This window comes from Strigops habroptila, chromosome 4, assembly GCF_004027225.2.
Source record: "Strigops habroptila isolate Jane chromosome 4, bStrHab1.2.pri, whole genome shotgun sequence".
NCBI lineage: Eukaryota > Metazoa > Chordata > Aves > Psittaciformes > Psittacidae > Strigops > Strigops habroptila.
Window position 1 is genome coordinate 835,215 of NC_046358.1, and position 23,006 is coordinate 858,220.

Sequence of the window (23,006 nt, forward strand, 5' to 3'; positions counted from 1 at the left end):
CCCATCTCTGTGACTTTATTGGAGGTCATCCTGGCAGCTTTCAGAGGGGGACTCATAGGGGGACCCTCTCCTTTGACTACATGCTTCATGGTGCAGGCTGGCAATGCCCACCCAGAGCACTGCTTCTGCTCCCTCCCTGGAGGAAAGGCACGTTTGGACAGCAGGGAAATCATTCCCAGGGAATACTGCAACAGAAAAAGGCAAACCCAGCTCTTGTTTCCCCAGGAAGGCTCATGCACATCCTCACACCCCGAAGACATTCACGACCCCAGATATTATCCCTATCCCCCCCCAGGCGTGCGACTGGCCATGCATAACGAATGACCCGAGCCCATGAATGGCCACCAAGTGAAGTCAAGCTGTTTGCCTGCTCCATTTTTCATTGTCCTCCCAGCTTTTCCCACTTTGAACCAGGGCTTGTGGCATCAGGAAGTTAAAAGGAGCCAGGAGGGGGGGAAAAAGGGGGAGTGTTTCTTTTAAAAAGAGAGTGAGCTCGGAGAGGAGGACACAGGCACTCCAAACCCTGTCTGTGCTTGGTATATTAGGCAGCCAGTGCTCTTGGCTGGCAGCCCAGACGAGGCTTTTGTAATCAAAACATGATCTTGTATGCTGTGCAACCAGTGCGGAGAAAGGCCGGCTGATGGCTCTCCCCTTTTAGCTCTGCTCTGGAATCCGCCGCGCTCCGCCGCCGATGGCCACCATGCACCGAGCTGTGAGTGCTGCCTCGGGGGGCCCGGGAGGGGCGCGGGGGGCCCTCACGGCACCGGGACACGCCGTGCTGCCCTCGGGGGGGGGCTGTCCCTGCCTCTGCCTTTGTTGTTTCCCTCCTCGCTGGCTGCCGGCCGGCTCCGGAGGCAGAGCAGCCGGGCGGCACCGCGGGTGCTGGGGGGGATGCGGGGGTTTGTGTGGCCATCGCGGGGGGCGCAGGACCGTGAGGGGGGGTGGGAGGCCGGGGTCGGTGTCAAACACAAGCCCCGGCAGCGCTGGTTGTTGCCTGTCCTGGCAGAGCTTGCAGCAGCAGCTGTCAAGCCAGAGGATATGTCTTAAAAAGAGCGGATGCATTTGCTTACGCAGAGGAGCATTAGCGACGGGCCCTGCTCCTCTCTCCTCTTCCCTCCCTCCCTCCTGCTGCCTTTCTCGCTTTCCCAACCCTGCTGCCTCCGAGAAGCAGGAGATGGGAGAAGTATGTGGGAAAACACAGAGCCAGGCTGGAGCGAGGCGTCCTCTGGCCCCCCGAGCCGCACAGCGAGTGTGTCTGTATGTACCACCCATGAGAGGGGCATAACAGGACGAGATGTCGTCATTTAATCGAAGCACGAGGCCCTTGCTCTGCATTTCTCCTTTTGTGACAGTTCTGATTGCAGTAGAAAGAGGCCTCTCGTTCTGTGGCTTCACTTTGCTATCAGGAGGCATCGGGCTCAGCTGCTTTCAAAGCCATTGCACGTTTGTGCTGCCAAAGCCATTTATAACCCTGCAGTCGCTGGGACATACGGGCTCCTTGGCTCCCCGGAAGAGCTTTACTCTGGGGAGGGCACAGCGTGGCCACTTTTCACCCCGAGCATCAGCTTCAGCCTGGGCAGGGCTGGCGGGTTGGTTCCAGAAGCAGAGGACAGGGCACGTCCCTGTTATCAGCTGGCTCAGAGCGGTGGCAGCGGGTGAGCAAACGCTGACTTGGCTGAACCATACAATGGGTGATCCCCTGGGAGCTGCTGCTCGGTGCTGCTGCAGGCAGAGGGGCTGCTTGTAGCCCTGGGTGCACAGGTAAGGGACCACCCCTCATCCACAGCTCCCAGTGTTTGCTGAAACACATCATGCACAGAGAAATACCTCAATGTCTTCATTAATAAAGGGGAGGAGAAGTGCTGAACAGCAGCAAAACTTCCCTTCCAGTGACTGGTTTCCAGCTGGAAATGGAAAGACCTCCCTCCCCCTGCACAAGCTGTGTTGCAGCGTAGACAAAACGCTGACAAATGTGCAGCGCTGTGTGTTGAGAACAGTCTGACAGGTCTGTTCCATCGTTTCCCTTTGGAAAGAGCAGAGCACAAATACAATCTCTGCAGGAACTGTTAAATCCCTCCTGAGCCCGCAGCTCTGTCAGTGCTCCTTCAAAGGAATCTGAAGATGAAAGGGGTGTGTTTGAGGCCATGCACCACTTTGATCCCACCCTCAAGCAGGCAACACCCCAGCACTGAGCAAACAGCAAACCTGCCAATTTAGTGCTCACAGAATAGCTTCTGTTCAGGTAAACACAGAATTCAGCTTTAATCAGCCTTGCAAAGAGGCCATGGAAGTGTACCCACCCTTGTGCACAATCCACTCACTTGTCATGTACCCCAGTGATTGATGGCAATGGAAAAGTGTGTTTCCTCCTCCCACAAAGAGGGAGGAGGAAAAATCCCACTGTCCAGCAGAATGTGTGGTGGTTTGAATGTCCCTGATGTCCCACCTGGACACAGATGTGTGCCTGTGTCCTGCAGAGCAGCCCTCAGCAAGGGCTGGCATTAAATACCCCTCACTGGGGACACGAGGGAAGATGAGCTTGTGAAGGATCTGAGGGCTGCTTTAGCAAACTGGTTCCTCTGCCTTTCCCCTCTCTGGCTTCTGACATCCTCTGTAATGGTATCACATCTGCAACCTTCAGGCCCTTTTCTCCAAAGAACATGACTTAGGCAGACTTCTCCCCCATCCATGGCCTTATTCTGTACAGATCAAGCTCAGATCAGAGCTGACATCTAGTTTAGCTTTGGGGGTTTTTCATGTAAAGCCCTGGAAATGTGGCTGCCCCATCCCTGGCAGTGTTCAAGGCCAGGTTGGACACAGGGGCTTGGAGCAACCTGCTCTAGTGGAAGGTGTCCCTGCCCATGGCAGGGGGTTGGAGCTGGAGGAGCTTTAAGGTCCCTTCCAACCCATACCACTCTGGGATTCCCTGCAAGGCAGAGCCAGCACTGTAGGGGTGTGCAGTGATTCAGCAGCTGGATCCCTTCCTTTGAAGGGCCATGCACACAGGGGACAGTTTGCAGCCCAGGTTCCCAGAAGCCTGTGGCACTTTGGGAAGAGCGGTGGTGCCAACCCCAGCGAATCCCCACACATTACCTGGAATTAGTTTCTGAAGGGGCAGTTAATCAAAAGTACCCACATTCTTCCTTGGTGTCCATCTCCCAGGAAGCTGAGCACCTTCCCATGTTAGGAGGTAATTCCTGCACCTCATGTAAAATCTTGTGCTTTCACCTGGGCAGGCTATTTCCATCCTGGAAAATGCTACATGACACACAAGTAATTGAAGGTCGGGTTCCCAACCCCTTAATTCTACCTCGTTTGATGCACTGGCACACTGAACACATACATCTTTAGGGGGCTGGAACCCCTGTACATCCCTGCACAGAGCTCACAGAGGTAGCTGGGAACATGGAGCACAGTCAAATGCTTTCCCTCCCCCTGGGCTACAGCGTCTGTGGTTTCACTCTTTGCCTTCAAGCCTTGAGCTTCTCACTGCATGTTTGCTCTGCTTAAGAAGGGCTGGTTTGACAGTGCCCCTCCATCCCCTCCTCCGGACCTCTGCTGCTCCGGTTTTCCCTCTGGTGGCCCAATTAGGACCAGGCGAAAGGCAGCTGAGATCTCCAGGAGAAACCCTCCCTTCCCAGGAGAAGGGCCTTGCAAGCCCCTTGGCTACTGCTCCAGGTTGGCTCCTGGCTCACCCAGCGCATGGCGGATGTCAGACCTGATCCCATGTCCCCAAATGCCACTGCTGGCTCCTGATGGATCTGACCCTAAGGAGGTCACAGCTGCTATGTCATGATTAATGAAGGGAAAACCCCTCCTGCCTGTGCAGAAGCTCTTTCCAGCACTGAATGCACTGGATTCAATGGATGGATGGAGGATGCTGCAGGGATTTAGCCCTTGGGATAGGCACAGCATGAGCAGAAGTGCTCACTCACAGGGGTGTGGTGGTGATTTGCTCCTGTGGAAACAAGGAAACTGATGGTTCTTTTGAGGTTCTTGGTGATTTTATGAGGAATTTGATGGGAAGCCAATAGGGATGGGCAAAAAAACATGCCTTGCCCATGCAAAAACGCTTTCCTGTTTCAGGGAATTTCAATCCATTTTATTTGCCAATTAACCATCAGTTAACGTGGAGCAGTCACAACTTCCCTGGGCAGCCTGTTCCCAGGGAGTCATGAGGTGCTGGCCCAGGGTGCCCAGAGAAGCTGTGGCTGCCCCATCCCTGGCAGTGTTCAAGGCCAGGTTGGACACAGGGGCTTGGAGCAACCTGCTCTAGTAGAAGGTGTCCCTGCCCGTGGCAGGGGTTGGAACTGGAGGAGCTTTAAGGTCTCCTCCAACCAGTCTGGGATTCTGTGATAACGCGCCAAATGGAGCAAACACCCTCTTTTTACACCTCGATAGCTCCAGGGTGAGGATGGCGCTGGGATGTTCAGTGCCACAGGGGAGGCAATGCTGGCCCCAGAGGACGTTGGCACACAAACCTCTTCACCAGCCATTGGGGACCATCAGTATGCCTCTCCACCACACACTGGCTGTTGCCACCTCATAGGGAGACAACCTGCAGGAGCAACATCTAGCTATAGCCAGATGGGTGACACTTTCATTCCATTGGCATCTCGATTCCTCCAGACTTCCCTGGCTCTGTGGGCAAGATGCATCGTGCACAGCAGCTGGCTTTGCTGCAGTGCTCCTGCAGATGCACTGCTCAGCACCCAATGCTGAAGGCAGCAGCCGGGGGTAACCTGTTGGTGATCACAGTTGAGATGTTAGCAAAACAGCCTGCTCAGGTTTGGGGTTCCTTTCCTCCCCTCCTCAGCCTCACTTCATCTTACCCAGCCCTCTGTGTGAGTGAAGGAGAGGGAACATGAGCTCTCTGCCTCATGCCGATGCCATGCTGATAAGGACAGCACAAAACCACTGTTTAAAAATAAACCCGTAGTGCCTTGGAGAGCTCAGCCTTGCCCCTTGCTCCTCATGTGAGCACCGGGCAGAGCCTGGACGGTGTGGATCAGCTGCTGCAGTGAGTCCATGCTCATCAGCAGTAATTTTCACTAGACACTGCTGTCACTGGCATTGAAAAGCCCCAATTTGTTATTCCCTGTGGTAACCAAGGTGCTGGCTGAATGTAAATGTGATACTGATGTGCCTGAGAGCACCTGAGCCAGCAGCAGGGAGAGGTGGTGGTAGTGCATGCAGCCAAGCAGCGTGTTAACTCTGGAGCCTACTGACACCCATCAAAGTGGGACATCAGCTTTTTGCTCTCAGTGCCTCATTGCTGACCAAAAATGGTAAGAAAAGAAAAGGTCAGTTCTGTCAGGAAGAAGTCAATTTGCAAGATACAGTATTCTTGTTAATGGAGGACCAAGGGGAGAAACGGTGGGGAAAGACTCTTCCGCTGCCCACCCTGTCCAAGCTGAAGGAGCAGGTTTCGCCCTGTTGGTGTGACGACTGAGAAGAGCTCTCCTGCTGCTGTTGCAGGATGCAGCTGTGGAGGATGCAGTGCTAAGGAAGAAAGAGCAGAAAGATGTTGAACTCGACAAGAAGATCTTGGCCCTGCGGAAGAAGAACGAAGCGCTCATACGAAGGTACCAGGTGAGTCTGCAGGTTCTGGCCTTCCCCAGCTCTGTTTTGGAGTCCTCAGCTCGCAGAGTGAAGGAAATGATGAGCAGTGTTGGGGTGAGTCTGTTAAATAGATGACATTTTTACATGGGAAGGCGTTTGAAGTAGGTGGGCAGAGCTGTATTAGCCACAGCTCTGGAATTGCATTGGAAAGCAGGCCCACCAACGCGTGCCTTCTTGCTGCAGCACCTCCTCTCACCCTCCCATCTTCCGCTGTCTGCATCACACTTCCCACCCCTTCACCTCATATTCCCCTGACTTTTCCCCATCTGTCCTTCCCAGTGTCTCCTGCTTATCCTGCTGGATGCATAGGAGGTTGCTTCCTCAATACATTTGATGGGTTTTCTTCCCTGTTAGGGCAGTGGTATCGGTTGAAGCTTTTTCTTGGCTGTTTCCATGGAGCACAGAGGTCTCCAAAAGAGATTCCATGAAAAAGAAAGAAGCTGAAGGCAAATCAGGCTTTAGCAGCCTGCTGGTTACTGCACCTTTACCCTGGATTATGAGGAAGTACTCCAGCTACACCCCTGGTTTCTGATCCTGCCTTGGCCAAGAGGGTCTACCCAGTGGCCTGCAGGAGACATGCAGCCTGGCTTGTATGGGCTGGTTTGGGTGACACTGTGCTAACCCAGAGCTCTCTCGGGATTTGTTTAGTGTCTGCACATCTCAGTACAGAGTAGGACAGCCTGAGGGTGCTCCTGGCAGAGGGATTCCCCTTGGCTTGTCTGGAATGTTCTCCTGCCTGTGCCCAAGGCCACTTGGCTTTCGGGGCTCTTTAGCACTTGCTGGCTGGGTGGGCAGTCTGGAGTTTGGCAAAGAACCCAAAAACCCAGAGCACACTTTGTGTGTTGGAGCAGAGCTGCGACTGAGTGCTGCTTGGGCTGGGTCTTGCTTAGGAGGCATTTCCCTTGATACCATAGGGGCCATTTTGGGCTTTTTCTGGTGGCAGCAGCCAGTGGGACACAGTGGAAAGCTCTGGTTGAATGCCACCAGCAGCTGGGGGAGAGGAACTCTTCCTCCTGTGTGAAATGCTACCCTGCCACCACTACTTGGTGAAATGCTTAGAAGAAGCTGCCTCACAGATAGCCAGATCTCAGCCACCTTCCCTTGGCCACAGATGATGCCCTGGCCCCAGACTGGCACAGGGACCATGGCTCCTTTGCACACCCTCCCTTTCTGCAGGCCTGCTGTGTCTTCCACAGGTCCTATACCTGAACCTCATGGTGACCATCTTCCCTGCCTGTCAGGAAGGGACCCCTGTGCCCTGTGCTGAGACCACAGTGGATGCTCTGAGTCAACAAGAGATTTACTAAGATGTTTGTGGCACAGGGACAGGTAAAGCAGGTCACAGCTGCCTGTGGCCCCTTCCAAGGGCACACAAATGGGACACAGGTTGATCCACTCCCTCTTAGAGGTGGAGGTGGATCCATTTAGGAGAAATCCTGAGCAGGAAATGGCACAACATCTGTAGTCATGCAGGTACAGGCTGCTGATAAGGATATTTGTGTGTTTCAGGAAATAGAAGAGGACAAAAAGCGAGCTGAGCAGGAGGGAATGGCTGTTACCTCCAGGAGGCCCAAGCAGGATGGACTCACTATTACCATCACCAAAGCTCACAACGTAAGTGCTGCCTCTGTCACCACGGGCCAGCTCTCACTCCAGTGGCATTTCTGGAAGAGCCACAGCAAAGCTTTTCCAGGCACAGGACATAGCTCCTAGACCCTTGCAGAAGGATGGGAAACCTCAGAGTGCTCAGAGTGGTGTTAGCTGATGCACATAAGCTTCCAGCCATGCCCAGGCACCTGCAGCCAAGCACATGGAATTCACATGCAAATGAAGCAGTGTGTGAACAGGCCCTGGCTGGGTCCCTGGTGTCAGCATCCCTGCAAATCCATAGGCAGAGCATATGAGGTGTATGTGTGTCACTGGAGGCGTCAGGAATGCCTCTGGGAATGCTCGTAGGCTGGGCAAGGTCATGGTCTCCTCAGGCTTTGTGGGTGAGCAAAGCAAGCAGCCCTTGGTTGCTTTGGGTCTTCCCACAAGTGGGGCAAAGGCTGTGGGTCCCAGGCTTCCTGCCCAACTGGGCCAAACCTGTGTCTGACCAGCCCTGCCCACCCCTCCTGGCAGCGTGGGGCTTGGTGAGGCAGTACAGCAGCCAGCAGTCCTGCTTTAACCCCTGTGCCAGAGCTGGTGTGGAGCTCGCTGAGGCAGCCCACCCTCCTTCCACGCAGCATTCCTGGTTCCTGGATGCAGGCGAGCACGGTGCTCATGTCTCAGCCATGCCCTGGCCCTGCCTCTCGCCAGAGGTGCACTGTTGCACACATTTTTCTCTCATACAGGACCTGAAAGATGCAATTACCCAGACTGAACACTATGGACAAGATAGCCCAGCCCTCTCGATGGTGAGCACCACCCTCAGGAGCCAGCCCCTTGGCTTCCAAGGCCGTCTCCATCAGGACTTGGGCTTTCCCGATCTAACTCAGCTGCAGAAAGAGATGAGGGTGACATTTGTTTCCTATAACTCTGGCATTTTAGTCTGAAATGGCAGACTTGTAAGTGCAAAGGATTTTGCAGACCCACTGTAACTGTGGGTTTTGGTGCTGAGCAGACAAGGAGCCCCTTGTTCCCTAAGGAATGTCACGGCACCGCGCCAGGCGCGGGGAGCTTCCTTGGGGCAAGGCTGCCTTGGCTGTAGCTGGGCTCCCCGTGTGTGTGCAGGTGTGTTTGGGGAAGGGAATCCCATCACTGAGCCAAGGGGCCTGGGTTTCCTCATGGAAATGATTTCATTTTCCAGGATAAAAGGGTGGTGAGTGAGAAATGGGGGAGCCCCTGCACTACAAGCCCTGCGTTCGGCATTGGCAGTGAGGAAGATGAGGAGGAGGAGGAAGCAGATCATATGTTCACATTCAGGATGGGGAAGAGGATGCAGCTGGCTGTCACCATGGACAACAAAGCCAAGGTGAGCAGGGAACAGGATTCCTCTTACACTGCAGCCTCTTGACTTACAAAGCACCTTTTGTTCTGCCTCTCACTCGATCTTGCTGCTCAGCATGTCCCCTGGTGTCACATCTCCAAAGGGAATAATCCCCTTCCCCCTCCCTTTCTCTCATTTCTCAGTCCTTCAGCACAGCCTCAGCCTCCACCTCGAGTTGCCACACGTTTCCCTCCCCATGGCTGGCTCAGGAAGCAGCCCCCAGGCCTTGCTGACCCTCCCCAGTGGCTCCATCCAGCCACGTGTGGCCAGTTCCCTTTCGGAGAGATCAGCCACTCATTGCCCTCCTGGGCCGCCCGTAGGTTGCTGTGCCTGGAAAGGGGATGGAAGGAAGTGGGAGCTTGGACAGATTTAGCTGCATTACTATTCCCAGGGAGGCAGTGGTAAAAACAGATCATTTCTCCCTCTTACTGTAATCCTAAATGCAGAAGGAAAACCAGTGACAGGAGTATCTGTGGCAGCTGCCAATGTGATGGGCAGAAAATGCAACCCAGTCTGTGCAGACTTGATTAGAAACTGTGTGAAAAGGCAAAAGTAATTGGAAAAGCTGCTTCATTTCTTAAATCCCAGGACATCCTGGGCACTACCCTGTTCCCTGTGGAATCTGTGTATGTAGGATTAATGATCCCAGTGGCAGCTTTGGCATGTCAGGACTTATTTGCCAAGAAGGGTTTGATGAACCTGTGGCAGTTGGTATTTGGCAGCACGTCCCAGGAAGTACAGGCCTGTATGAGCTTCACACTCTGGTTTTCTTCACTTGGAGTGAATCTCAGCGCCCTGATCCTGTTCTCTCTACACACAGTGAGTTTAACCACAGGGATAAATAGGAACAAGGATCCAAAGTGCCACCTTCTTTGGAAAGATGTGGTATCTGCCTGTGCAGCTCTGTGGGACTCAGGGAAGCCTCGCTGGGACGTTGGGGTGGATGAGACCAGCCCCTGTCGCAGTAACACTGGGAAAGGGAAGTGGTGGCAGCGAATGGTGCTCCCGTGGGTCCCCTTTGAGGCACAGCAACGTGCTCGGTGCACAAAGCGAGGCTGGGTTTGAACTGAAGGCCAAGCCAAAGCCATTCCCCAGGGTGCTGAAGCACACCCCACCCTTCCTGCTGCCCCGGTACACTGGGGCAGGAGCGCGGCAGCCTCGGCTGGAAACGGGGCAGGGAACGATTTCTGCCTCTGAAGCAGCTTGGATCTCTGATGCTGTGCCTCAAATGCCTTTTCATTGCTGTTTCTCCAGGACCTCAGTACCTTTTCCTTCCACGAACAAATAGGCCACAATGATTGTGCCCTTATAAAGTCATTATGTGTCACCTTGAAGGAACTGAATCATCTAGGAAATAATGCACCTTTCAGAATGGATTTTGAGGAGAAAGGGACTGAGGCCTCTCATTTCCTTTGTTCCAGAGAGATTACCAGTAGCAAGAACATCCCCTTCTAATGACATCTCATTCCAGCACAGTCAAACCACCTCCTGAAACAAGGGGAAACAGTCTGGTTTTTCCTAGAACAGAGGGTACACAGGAATCTCACCATGCTCATTATAGACTGCACTCTGCCAGTGAAATACTCCAAGGTCTCTCATGGCTTTGTAGCTCCGCATGGGCTTCTATCTGAAGCAATTACATGTGCAGAGTGAGTGACTCTTGCAGGCAGGCCGTGTCCCCTGGAGCTGTTTCAGAATTCAAGTCCTAGATGGGGATTTGTGTTAGCACAAAGCACTGTTGCTGCCTTAAACTCTCTGCCAGTGTTTGTCAACATGGCCCCTTCACAGACCTCTGAGGTTTTAACACGGCAACATGGACCTCTGTGGAAACTCCCCATAAATTCCCTGTTGTATGGGATATATGAATTTCCTTACATTAAGAGTCTTTCACAGGCCTTAGAAGCCCCCCAAGGTCTCTGGGGGTGTTGCTGTAAAGCACAACCCAGCAGCCTGCCTTGATGACAGAGGAAAACTGATTTATTAGTGAATGTTCCATTGGCATCAATCCAGAACCTTTAAATATAGTTCTCAAAATGAATGAGTAGGAAGAGCATGGGACTGTAAAGGGTGAGAGGGGAAAAGGAGGGGGATTTTGGACAACACTGTATTTGGTATCATGTGTAGCACAAGCTTATTTGTTGCTGCTGCCCTGTTAAGGCACTAGGGGGTAGGTTATTTGCTCCAGCTTCCCAGTAAGCTTCACCAGGTGTCCTTGGAGACGCTTGCTTGGTGAATCTGAGGTGACTAAATGGGCCATCACCATCCTTCCTATGACCATGGCAAGGCTCAAGCAACAGAATTGCTGGGTTGTGCTGAAAACCATTTACAGTCAATCCTAAATATCACAAATCATTGTAAATGAGAAGCCCCAAAGGAAATGCAGCTGGAAAACTGCATAAACTGGACAGAAGCTTTCCTTCATTCCCCCCTTGTTCCTCAGATGGGTATTTCTAACACTACCTTTGCAGTCTGGAGCATGCCTCAGTCATGAGATGGGCACTTCTCAGTGTAGTTTCTCAGTGAAGTGCTACAAGGCAGCAGTGCAGGTTTGCTGCCTGCAGCTGAACAGCTTGTGCCAGAGTCTCAATCCTCGTGCAGGCACTGAGGGAGCTGGGACAGGCCCTGTGGAGGGGACAGGGTGGCTCTGCCAGGCCCTGTGGCTGTTTGGGCCCTGCCCTCTGCTCCTGTTGGCTCTGCATGGGAGCTTTTCTCATCTGACATCCCTCACTGTGGGAGCTGGGAACCAAGGACCAGGATTTCCCAATGTGGGACAAGCAAGCCAGGCAATCACTGGTACTGCTGAAATAAGAAACAAGGAAAGGAAGACACATGGTGGTGCATTGAGCAGACTGTGCCTTCGGGTGACACATCTTAGCACTGGAGGAGCAAGGGAGGGAGGGAAGGAAAGAGGGTATGACATAGAAAAGCTGGTGGTCTCCCAGCCTGAGTAAGTGTCTCTGTCACAGCTCTGATTTCCTCTATCAGCCTCTGAGCCTTCCCTGCCATCTGCTTAGTAAACTGCAGGGTTTAATGGCATTGCCAATGTGCCAGCCTTCCCATGGAGAGTTTTAACATCTAATGGCCCAAGGAAGGTGCCACCTCCCCATAAATCCAGTATTTCACTTTGAGGCTTCCCTCCTGCTCATGGCATTTGGGCACAGGGTTCTGTATGTTTGGGTACATTGGTTTTCAGGTAGTGGCTTTGCTGTCACTCAGGACCCATGTCCCCCCTCAGGAAAGACTTTGTCAGGTTGTAAATGATGAAGCCATCTTCAAACACACCCACCCTGGCAAGAGATATTTGTGACCATGTTATTTGGGAAAAGCAGGGGCCATCACCACCTGAACACTGAAGAGCTCAAGGGAACAGCTAGAATTAATGTTTGATGTACAAGTTATGGATTTAGAGCTTGTTATTCCCTTGCTAAGCCACCACTGGGCTTACTTTCTTAATTAAACAACTGTATTAACTAGAATGTGAAGCACCTCATATCAGTGCTCTGTTCAGGGCAGAGCAAGCCCAGCTCCCCAGTTCATTACCTAACCTAGGATTACTGTACGTGCCTGCTCAGAACTTAAAGGAGGGAAGATGTATTGCCTTGAATGCTTCAAGAAGCTCAGGATTATCCCTGCAGCAAAGACACTTCCTGGGAATAACAACCATTGAAGAACAAAGTGATGTACAGCTTCAGCACCAAAGGATCTACCAGGCTCAGGCAATTCAGTGGTTCCAAAGCAAAACCACTCCATGTTTCCAGCCTCTGAATCACGCTACAGACAGGACAGCACACACTTAACAGCCTGCTCTGCAAGGTCTATGTGTCCGGCTGCCTTCAGAGGGTGCCAGCACATCTCAGCTCTTCCCCAGGTGTATCACAGTCAGACAGAGCTGGGCCCTGTGCAGGAGGGTCTCACCTGAGTCCTTCCCCTGGTTCCCAAAAGCTGTGCTCTGACGGTGGGAGAGCATCATCCCTGGGGACTGTTTGCATGCTGAGGCAACAGCAGCACCTTCCATGGGCTGTGGAGTTGCTCAGTGGCAGCCTCCTGGGCTGGAGGGATGCAGATGCTGGGGAAAAGAGAGATCCTTTCATGGGAGATTGCTTTGCAGGTTGCTTTGTCCAGTTCCCAGATTGCCCTACACAGCCCTTCTGCCCAAAAGACATGAGTGAGGAACAGGGCTTTAGGAGAAGAGAGGCTGGTGTGGGAGAGAAAGCAGAGACGTGCAGTTTTATATACACCAATTCCAAACCAGGGAGACTGTACTTGTCCCTGTTGTGACTCCACTGATAGATTTGGGCTTAGGTCACAGACCCATGATGTGTAGAGGGCCCCCAAAAACTGCTAAGCACTTCTCTTCCATGTCTTCTCTGCATGATCATAGAACCCCAGAGTGGCTTGGGCTGTAAGGGACCTTAAAGCTCATCCAATTCCAACCCCTGCCAGGGGCAGGGACACCTTCCACTAGAGCAGGTTGCTCCAAGCCCCTGTGTCCAACCTGGCCTTGAACACTGCCAGGGATGGGGCAGCCACAGCTTCTCTGGGCACCCTGTGCCAGCGCCTCGCCACAAAACAGAGTTTAGTTTTCCTTGTAAAGGGGAACTGTGAGCACAGACAGTGATGCTTATTGCTTCATCCTTTCTAGCTGTGGAGACAGTTTGAATGGAAAGGTTCAGGTTTCCAGGGCAGCTGGCAGGGTTTCAGTGTTCACTACCTGTTCATTGTGATGGGAAGTGTTTGTTCATACATCTGGGGGACACATGATTCAGTAGTGTAACTTCCCAAGCTGCTCTATAAGAGGGATCCATTTACTTAGTCTTTAAAGGAAGAGTTAAACAAAACTGCATTTCCCTTTGTTTATTACAAGGTAGGAGCACCACTGTGGCCTTTTAGTGCTGATACACAGCAACTTCCTAAAGTGACCATGTTAATACTGTATTCGTGAGCTGCTAGATCATCTCAGCATCACTGCCAGCAGGAATGAGACCAGAGGATACTCTTGTGGCCACAGATCTTGCCCCGTGCACCCAGAGGGGATGGCAGGAGAGATTTGCAGCTTCAAATCTGTGGTCTGAAATACAAGACCAGGACAGCCTACTCAAAAGGTTAATTTTTCTTCCACCCACATCCATTAACTCTGATTTGCCCTGACATAAAGAGAAACCACATTGGTTTCTTCGACTGCAAGCAGGAATCCTGTGCTGATCATTCTAATTCCAGTCTGCAGTTATAGTGAAATTTAGGAATAAAACATATTAATCACAGAACATAAACAGGATTTGAGACATTCTTTATGCTTTAGAGCATTCTGCATTTGCTAATAGTTCTGGCAGTGGAAATATGTCACCTTTGCACATGATGTGATTCAGTCACTCAGAAGCAGGTGACACTTAAAAGCCAAGACCTGAGTGCTTGTGAGTTTCAGAGCTGCCTGATCCTGAATCCTGGTGTGCACTGCCTGCTTCCACTCAGACAACAGCCAGAGCTGCAGAAAACAGGCGAAACTACTGACTTCATACCTGCATATTAAATTCGTTACTTGCATACATCTGCACACGTGCATGTGGATGCAGCCCACCTAGTCCCATCTTCTTTATTTAAATGGTCCATGACTGAATCTTCCAGGGTGCTGAGTGAAGTGTTTCTCTGACTGCCACTAAGCTGGGGACTTGGGAGGTTCAGAGCAGACCTTGCCAGCAGAAGACCAAGGCAAAGAAGGCCCAGAGTAACCTTTTCCATGCCCTGGTCCCACTAAGTTGCCCACCCCATTCAGCAGCAGGCCAACAGCTTTCTTCATCTGTCTTTGCTGCTAATGTGTCCACACAAGTCCTTCTTGCTGATCTCCCACTTGTTCCAACTCCGGGTGAGCTTTGGCTTTCCCAACTCCATCCCTGCTTGCTCAGGTCCTGTTCCCACAATCTTTCTTGAGAGCCTGTCCCTTCCCACCTCCCACACACTCCCTTTTTGCATTGAGGTTCAACCAGGAGCAGCCTGCTTGGCCAAGCTGGCCTCTCTCCTCACCTGCTCATTTTCTTGTACACCAGGAAGTCCTTCCTTACGCTGCTGTGCCTTGTCCATGGAAATCAACCAGGTCTCCTGGGCTCCCTCCTCCTTCAAGACAGCTTCCTGCAGGGTCCTGCCTGCCAGTTCCCTGAACAACTCAACATCTGCTCTCCTGCAGCCCATGGTCTCTAGGCTGCTGCTTGCCTGAATTCCTGCTCTCAGGCTCCTAAAATCCACTGACTTCCAGTCACTGCTGCCAAAGCTGCCTTTGACCATCAGGTCTGAGTTTAGTAATCAGGCAGCCACTACTAAGCTGCAGTAACACAACCACTTGTAAGGCTGTGGCTGCAATGGGATGTGTAACTAAGGACATGCCCTGTTCATGCAGGGGGAGTAAAGCTCAGATTTCAGAGCAGTTTAGATTCTGGTTTGAACTTTTCTGGTTCTGCCCACTCTGATAAAACCAAATCCTTCTTTAAACAGATACATAGACAAAAACCTTTAAAACAGCTCACACAGCTTATAGGTATGGGGACTTTTCCAGGACATAGATCCTGAATGCAGGTACACCAAAACATCTGGCTATGATAGATAACCAGGCAGTTGTACTCCATAGAAGAGAAGCTGCGTGGAGACCTCAGAGCAGCTTCCAGTATCTGAAGGGGGATACAAGGATGCTGGGGAGGGACCTTCATCAGGGACTGGAGTGATAGGACAAGGGGTGATGGGTTCAAACTGAAACAGGGGAAGTTCAGGTTGGAAATAAAGAAGAAGTTCTTGGTGTGAGGGTGCTGAGGCGCTGGCACAGGGTGCCCAGAGAAGCTGTGGCTGCCCCATCCCTGGCAGTGTTCAAGGCCAGGTTGGACACAGGGGCTTGGAGCAACCTGCTCTAGTGGAAGGTGTCCCTGCCCATGGTCTTAAGGTGCTTTCCAACCCAAACCATTCTATATTTAAACGGTGAAGCACTGGAATGGGTTGCCCAGGGAGGTTGTGGATGCTCCATCCCTGGCGGTGTTCAAGGCCAGGTTGGACAGAGCCTTGAGCCACATGGTTTAGGGCAAGGTGTCCCTGCCCATGGCAGGGGGGTTGGAACTAGATGATCTTAAGGTCCTTTCCAACCCTTACGATTCTATGATTCTATGATTCTATGATTCTATGGTTGCCTCTTCTTTTGACTATCAGATTTTGCTCTCAGGAAGAAGGTCTTGACATCTCTAGAGATGTCCCACAGATGTTGGTCCTCAGCAGCAGGCAAAGTAGGAGGCTGCATTGACACAAACATAGAGAACAACACAGAACGTACTAGAATGGTATGGAACAGATTGGCAGCAGATCCTTGCTGTGCAACACAACATGTGGCTTCACTTATTTCAAGCAAAGCAGAAATAGCAAGGGTCCTGCTCGGGGCAGCAAAACTTGTCAGGAGCTACAGCTGAAACCTAAACCCAGAGCTGTGTGTGCTCAGGGAATGTGTGAAGGGTTCCCACCACGTCCACCCGGCTCGGGCAGGCAGAACCATCAGCAGCACAGGGACACACTTCTCCTCTCACATGTATCAGTCCAACTTGAGAACTGTCTTTGCTGAGAGAGCAGAATGACACAGATGTGAGGGAAGAATAAACAAGAGACTGAAGGTCTGCTGCTGGAAGTGCTCCAGCACCTCCTGAGCCATTTATCATGTGTTAGGAAGCTCGATGACTGGACGAGCCATAAAAAAGCCCTTGCTGACGGAGGCTGTCTGCAGCAAGGCTCCCTCCTCACTTACATCTGCACTTCTGGCAGAGCCAAGTGAAGATGAGGCTAATGCGAGACATCTTGATGTCATCTGTCATGGCAATTCACTGGTGCTTGCAAGGCTTCCTCACAAACCAGAGGTCAGTGAGTGCTGTTTGTTTTTGAAAGCAAGTTCGTAGCAACAAAGAGTTCCCAAGTTTCACTGAAGTTTATTTGGGGATCTTGAGCTCCTTTGAAGTCAAGGCTCCAGATGTGTGGAAGTCTAATGAGTAAAACAGAGGAAAATATACCATCCTTTAGAGAGGGAAGCTTCTGGGGTTTGTTCATCCCTGGTAAAGCGGAGCAGAGGAATGATACAGATGGAGGGAAGAGAAAAAGATCAGTGATAAAGATGGAGATGATTTATGAAGTTGCTCATTTCCTTGTAAGGCAACAATAAAAAGGCACATGATGGAACTGAAAGATGATCCTTTGACATGAGGAGAAGTATGTATTTTTGTACAAAAGATGTGCTCATGATGTGGAAGTGACGGCTCAGGGCACAGCCAGCACCAAACATCATTGCCGTAATAAGAACCAGATGGAAATCCATGCAGTAAAGCCCTGAACTGGCACAGACAGCTGGAAATAATACATGAAAGGGGGAAACTGCCCTTGTCCAAGGAGTTTATAGATCACTTTTCTGCACTATTCCACTGCTGAATAAATCATGGCTATGAAGGTGATAAATTAACAAGTGTTAGTACACTTCAGGGTACTAACTGCTTTGTGGGCAAGGATGGAGATCTCCAAAGATAGAGCCCTTTAGGCTTCTGCCCCAGTGTAGGCTCACACTGTGCTGGGACCTGTGCTTTGGTGAGAGGACATTTGTTTCAAAGACATAACTGTAAGATGGTTTGCCTGTCTAAAATAAAAGCATCAGTGTTCATGCTGCAAAGCACCTGAGCAGGATAAATCCCCCCCTACCTAGGCTGTGCTCAGCTAAACACGTCTGTGTAATATTATATATCCCTTAAAGTAGGGTGGCAGCTTTACAAACCAGCAAGGCTGACTCTGCCTCCTGTCTCTCTTCTGCCTGCCCACAGTCCCGTGTGGTTGGGGATGGCCTCTCTCCTGGAAGGGCACTGCATGGCTGGGCAGGTGGGATGGTCCTTAACTCATCCTGTCCTTCCCAGGGCAAGCGCATCGTCAGTGAGAAGCGCTCCGAGTGCTTGCCAGGCCCCGGCAGAGTGCCAGACCCCGGTGAAGAAGACACAGACCATTTGGTGGCTTTCCGGCGGGGCAGGAGGATGCAGATTGCCATCACCATGGATAACAAGGAAAAAGTAAGTGGACTGCAATGTGTCAGTGGCATCCACTTGTTCTGCTGCCATGAGAAGGGCTGTGGAGACAGATGAGGAGCTGGCCCAGCAACAGGGCATTGGGAGAGACTGCATATTGATAGTGTGGAGCTTATCACCATCAAACTCTCTGGCTTATATCAGTGCAAGAGAGGAAAGGCTACAGTCCTTTCCCTTCTCTCTGATCCTAGCTAGAGCTAGCAGGCTCTTAAACATACTGGATCCATAAGGAATAGCTGTTTTGGGAGGATTGATGACAGCACTGTCAGATATGGGGCATCAATCTCACCTCCTGTCTCTCACCAGCTTCTTTTTGAGGCCATACAGCAGATTTGAGTCAGGAGCACTGTCCTCTTGACTCACTTTATGACTTAACAGAGCTGGGCAATATCTGCTTCTGAACCCAAGTCCTGCTGTGCCTGGCCATAACCTACTGGCTGAGCTGCCTGAACTTTGTTAATCTTTGAAGCATATTTCGAATACTTCTTTGCAAATACCTTCCTCTTTACACACACGGAGGCATGTGATATTTTCCTATTGGAGAGTTTGCACAGATAAGTTGGAATGCCTGCAGCAAACAGGGTCAGCAAAGACTAGGAAGGAAAACAACACTTAGTGTGGCTGCCAAACACACCCAGGAATGCTGGGAGACCTAAGCAGCACCCTCTGTGGGCCAGCAGCCAACCATCTGCTCTCTGCTTATGTTAATCTTAGTTTCTCTTCCTCACCAGAGTTTACCTAGGCTCTGAAAGCCCACGTGCTCCTTTCTCATAGCTCTCAAGCAGCTTTTTGAATGCCATAAACCTCATACAGGCTGCCTGATTGAACAACTAGTGGCTGTCCATTCTCCAGAGGTTCATGGGGCAGATGTCACCTATTTCAGTCTAAGCATCCTTGAGGCTCTCAGATGTAATTCTGTGATATGCAGAGCAAGCATCTCTGCTTCTGCTCTTGCTGGCCTTGTTTAAATACTTGTCTCTGAGGCCATCAAGTCTGGGACTGTGCTAGGAGATGGCAGCAGGGCTGCCTAGATTTTGGCTTCAGGTCCTGTGCCCTGGTTTAAGTGCATGGACAGCCCTGGAACAGGTGATCTCTCACATACTTTCATTATGGAATGTGAAATACAAGGCTGATGGTCTATATATGTGGGTTTGGCCATGCCTTGCACACACACTGGTCCCAGAGCTGTTAGAATCAGAGTGTGTAGGAGAGCACAGGCCTCCAGCTGCACTGGCTTAGAGCCATAGCTGCCTGCACCTTTGTACATGAACCACTGAAGAGCTGATGCTTCAAACTGTAGCCTGGCAAAGAGGGTGTCCCTAAAGCCTGGCGGCTTTGATGTTGTGATCCAGCAGAGGTTGGTGTCCTGGGTCTTCCTCCTGCCACTTCCAGCTCCCGCTGTGCTACCATTCATTTGAGCTCATTCATTTAAATTCATTTCCATTGAACACAATTACCTCCATATAACAGTGCAAGGAGCTCACATAACCCTGTCAACCCTCCTTTCCTGTGCATACAATTGTACATAACCACAGTGGTCTCCTTCACACAGCTTGGGCTAGGAGGTAATCCTGATAATCCCCAGGAACACAAGCAACTCTGCTGCTCCTCCTCAGATACCACAGCTCATTTAAAGCCTTCCCTTGTTTTTCCCCCCAAACCAAACCCAGTAGTGCCGTTGGCAGAGGGTAGGAGTGAAGCTCAGGCACTCTTCTAGCAACACCAGGCTCTGAGGGGTGCCTGTTAGGTGCTGGTGCAGCATCCATGGGGAGAGGGCTGTGCAGAGTCATTTGGTGCTCCCACGCCTTGGCTGAACAAGAGGAGGATCCTGTCAGAGCACAGGAAAGCCACAGAGGCTTCATATAGTTCTAGCTAATGAATAACACCACTGAGGAGCAGTAGATACCCTCAGCATTACTTAAGACTGAAAATAAAGATTAGTTTTGCTTGAACACTTGGTCTGCTGGCTGGAAAGAGCCTGGCTCAACAGCAGTCTTGGGCTGGCATCGCTGGCAAGACCTGTTTAGTGATAGATAGCATCATGCTTCTTGCTAGCACAGGAAAATTGAGCTGAGCTCAGGAGATTTCCTTGTTCCCAGGGATTTCCCTAGCCTCTGTTCTATCCCTAGCTAATGAAGATATCTTCATATTGACACTTTAATCATGTAACCTCAGATGACAGCCACAACAGCCATGACCAAACCCAGCTCTCAGCACGCAGGACCTTACAGTGTGACAACAGGATGTGGCAGTAAGGCAGTTCCATGCTTGGATTTCACAGTCACCTCTGCCCGCTACTTTCTTCCATCTGCACTTGGTCAGCCTTTTCCTGGGATCAGTGACAGAAGCAGATGGGGCCTGAAGTGACGGGTCAAGTTGGCATCTCAACCTCAGGCCAGCTCGGGCTGGTTAAGTCAAGGGAGGTTTGGCCTGGCCCACCCTGTCACTCAGCTGCTCCTAAGCTGCACTAAGGATTAGTGTTTGAAACAAATGCCTCTTTCTTCTGATAGTGACAGTGCTTGAAAAAGGGAAACCAGGGAAGTTTTTAAACTGGAGCTGAGGAACAATTCCTTCCCCAGAGGGTGCTCAGGCATTGGAACAGGCTGCCCAGGGCAGGGCTGGAGCCACCGTCCCTGGGGGTGTTCACACACAATGTAGCCGAGGCCTCAGTGCCATGGGTCAGTGGTGGCCTTGGCAGTGCTGGGATAAAGTTTGGACTTCATGGTCTTGAAGGTCTTTTCCAACCTGGTTGATTCTGTGATTCTGAGTCTGTCTCACATGCTGTGCCTCAGAGCAATGAGTTTCTCCAAGAGGTGCTGGAAGACTGCAAAGAGCACATCAGAGTTAGTAACTGCAAACTCTATACAACCTCTGTTAAATAACTTCAGCCTGCAGAAGTGAGCTGGGATGTTGAATACAGCAAATCATTTTGGGAATGAAAGCCAAATCCCAGCAGCACTGGTGGGATCACAGCATCCACCAACCCTGGCAGCCCTGGGCATCAGTCCCTGCCACGTAAGCAGGGTTATAGTGTGTGTGGTGACAACAGGCATGTGAGCAATGCTGGGTGGCTCAGCACAGCCTCACTCCAGGGAAAGTGGCAAACAGGGAATCCTGTCCAGTGGCTCTGCAGCCCAGAGCAACCCCAGCACTGCAGCAGAGCTGGGACCTGCCCAGCGTGGGCCAGGCACTAACTGGTGTTAGAACTAACACCAAGTGTCTGCAGCAGCAGCCAGCAGCACAGCGTCAGGGAAAGAGCAGAAGACCAGAGAATCATAGAATCCCAGAGTAGTTTGTGCTGGAAGGGCCCTTAAAGCTCCTCCAGTTCCAACTCCCTGCCATGGGCAGGGACACCTTCCACTAGAGCAGGTTGCTCCAAGCCCCTGTGTCCAACCTGGCCTTGAAGGAGGTTGGTACAGCACTCATCCCTCCCCTCCTATACCCACCAAGTTAGGGGCCTCCTCTGCCAAGAACATCATCTTTCTCCTTGACAGGCTTTTTCTTCCTGAATTCTAATCTTTTTCTGGTTCTGAGTCCATCTAAACTTGATCCCTCACATCTCCAGCCAGGAGCTGCAATGTTAAGTGATGTCCTGTGTGGAAACATCCATCCCTTCTGGTTCTTCACACTTGTTACCTGAGAACTCCACTGGATGTTTCTGCATCAGGGGAAGCAGCACATGGATCAACCTCTGCTCACCTTCCCAAAGCACAAATGATTTTATTGACCCATTTCACATCTCCATCCACTTTGAGAGACTGACCCCATTTAGACATGGCTGGTGAGGAACCTGTTCTACATTTCTGATCACTCTCATTACCCTCATCTGTCCCTTTGTTGTTTTTACTATATTCTTCAATACAAGAAGACCAGAACATGGTATTCAAGCTGTGGATGTACTCAGGGACATAACAATGTGTGGGCCTTGTTCTCTATTCTTTTCCTAACAAATAACTCTGCATTTTCTTTGCTTTATTTCTAAATCACCGAGCTAACATTTTCAGAGAACCAGTCACAAGAACACCAAAATCTCATTCGTGGGCATTAATCATAATTCATTACTGTGTGTCTATGTGTAAGAAGGGGCATTTTTCCCCATGTGAGTTATTTTGCATTATTGATACTGAATTTCATCTGTAATTTTATGATGCAGGCATTTAATGTCAAGAGATCTTTTGCAGTTCTTTCCTGGCAAATTACATTCTCTGCCCCGGATGATTTAGTATCATGGGCAAACTGTCACCTCCCTGATCCTTTTCCAGACCATTTATGAGCATGCTGAGCAGTGCATGTTCCAGTGGCACCCCCCTGCTCATCTTCTCCCATGGAAACTGGTGTTTTCTTGCCACTTGTTGTTCTCTGTCCTTTAGTTAGTTGTTAAGCCAAAAGAGAAACTTCATTTTCATCCCCAAATGATCAGCTGCTGGGGGAGCCTGATGGGGCGTCAGTGGTGTTGGCTGGTAGCCCCGTGTTAGGGCCTGAGCTGAGACCCCTGGCTCAAGGATCAGCTTCAGGCTCCCTTATTCCCCACTAACCCATGGCACTGAGGCCTTGGCTACACGGGGTGTGAACACTTGCAGGGCCAGTGACTCCAGCCCTGCCCTGGGCAGCCTGTTCCAATGCCTGAGCACCCTCTGGGGAAGGAATTGTTCCTCAGCTCCATCTAACCCTGCCCTGGTGCAGCTTGAGGCCGTTTCCTCTTGTCCCATCCCTCGTTCCTTGGGAGCAGAGCCCAGCCCCCTCCTGGCTCCATCCTCCTGTCAGGCAGTTGCAGAGAGCGAGAAGGTCCCCCCTGAGCCTTCTCTTCTCCAGACTAAACCCCCCCAGGTCCCTCAGCCGTTCCTCATCACACTTGTGCTCCAGGCCCTGCACCAGCTTCGGGGCCCTTCTCTGGCCCCGCTCCAGCCCCTCAATGTCTCTCTTGCAGTGAGGGGCCCAGAACTGACCCAGGATTCGAGGTGCGGCCCCACCAGTGCCCAGCACAGGGGGATTATTTGATGGGCATCCCCATTATCCCCCATTTTCCTCTATTTTTATAAAACCCCAAAAGACCCCCATGCTTGCCACCCTTGCTGCTCCTCACCAGCACCATGGTGTCAGTCCCAGACCACATTGTCACTGGCAGTGCACAGCTGTGGCAGGAGCTGCCAAAGAGGAAATTCAAGGGGAAAAAAAGCTGTTCCCATCATTTCCTTCTCTGAAACACCCCCAGTGCCTTACATTACCCTGCCACCTTGAAGCCTGTTGCTTTGTACCCACTCTGTTAGCACAGAGGGCTGGAGGGACCACATCGTCCTGTCTCCTTGCAGAACGAGTTAGCTTGATCCCATCGCTCTACTGAT

General features: G+C 51.3%; 1 protein-coding gene across 2 annotated transcripts in view; it reads left to right on the forward strand.

The window, feature by feature from the left end:
• Positions 1-446: 446 nt before the first annotated feature.
• CCDC9B (coiled-coil domain containing 9B) overlaps positions 447-23,006 on the forward strand; it is a 47,413-nt gene continuing 24,853 nt past the window's right edge. Inside the window, exons 1-6 of one of the 2 annotated variants that reach the window (XM_030483634.1) lie at positions 447-712; positions 5,479-5,592; positions 7,132-7,236; positions 7,956-8,018; positions 8,411-8,575; positions 17,500-17,649. In XM_030483634.1, coding sequence (XP_030339494.1) covers positions 692-712; positions 5,479-5,592; positions 7,132-7,236; positions 7,956-8,018; positions 8,411-8,575; positions 17,500-17,649 — 618 coding nt within the window. In that variant the 5' untranslated portion in view covers positions 447-691. The remainder of the gene's footprint in view (positions 713-5,478; positions 5,593-7,131; positions 7,237-7,955; positions 8,019-8,410; positions 8,576-17,499; positions 17,650-23,006) is intronic. The other variant, XM_030483635.1, reaches the window with a different exon arrangement.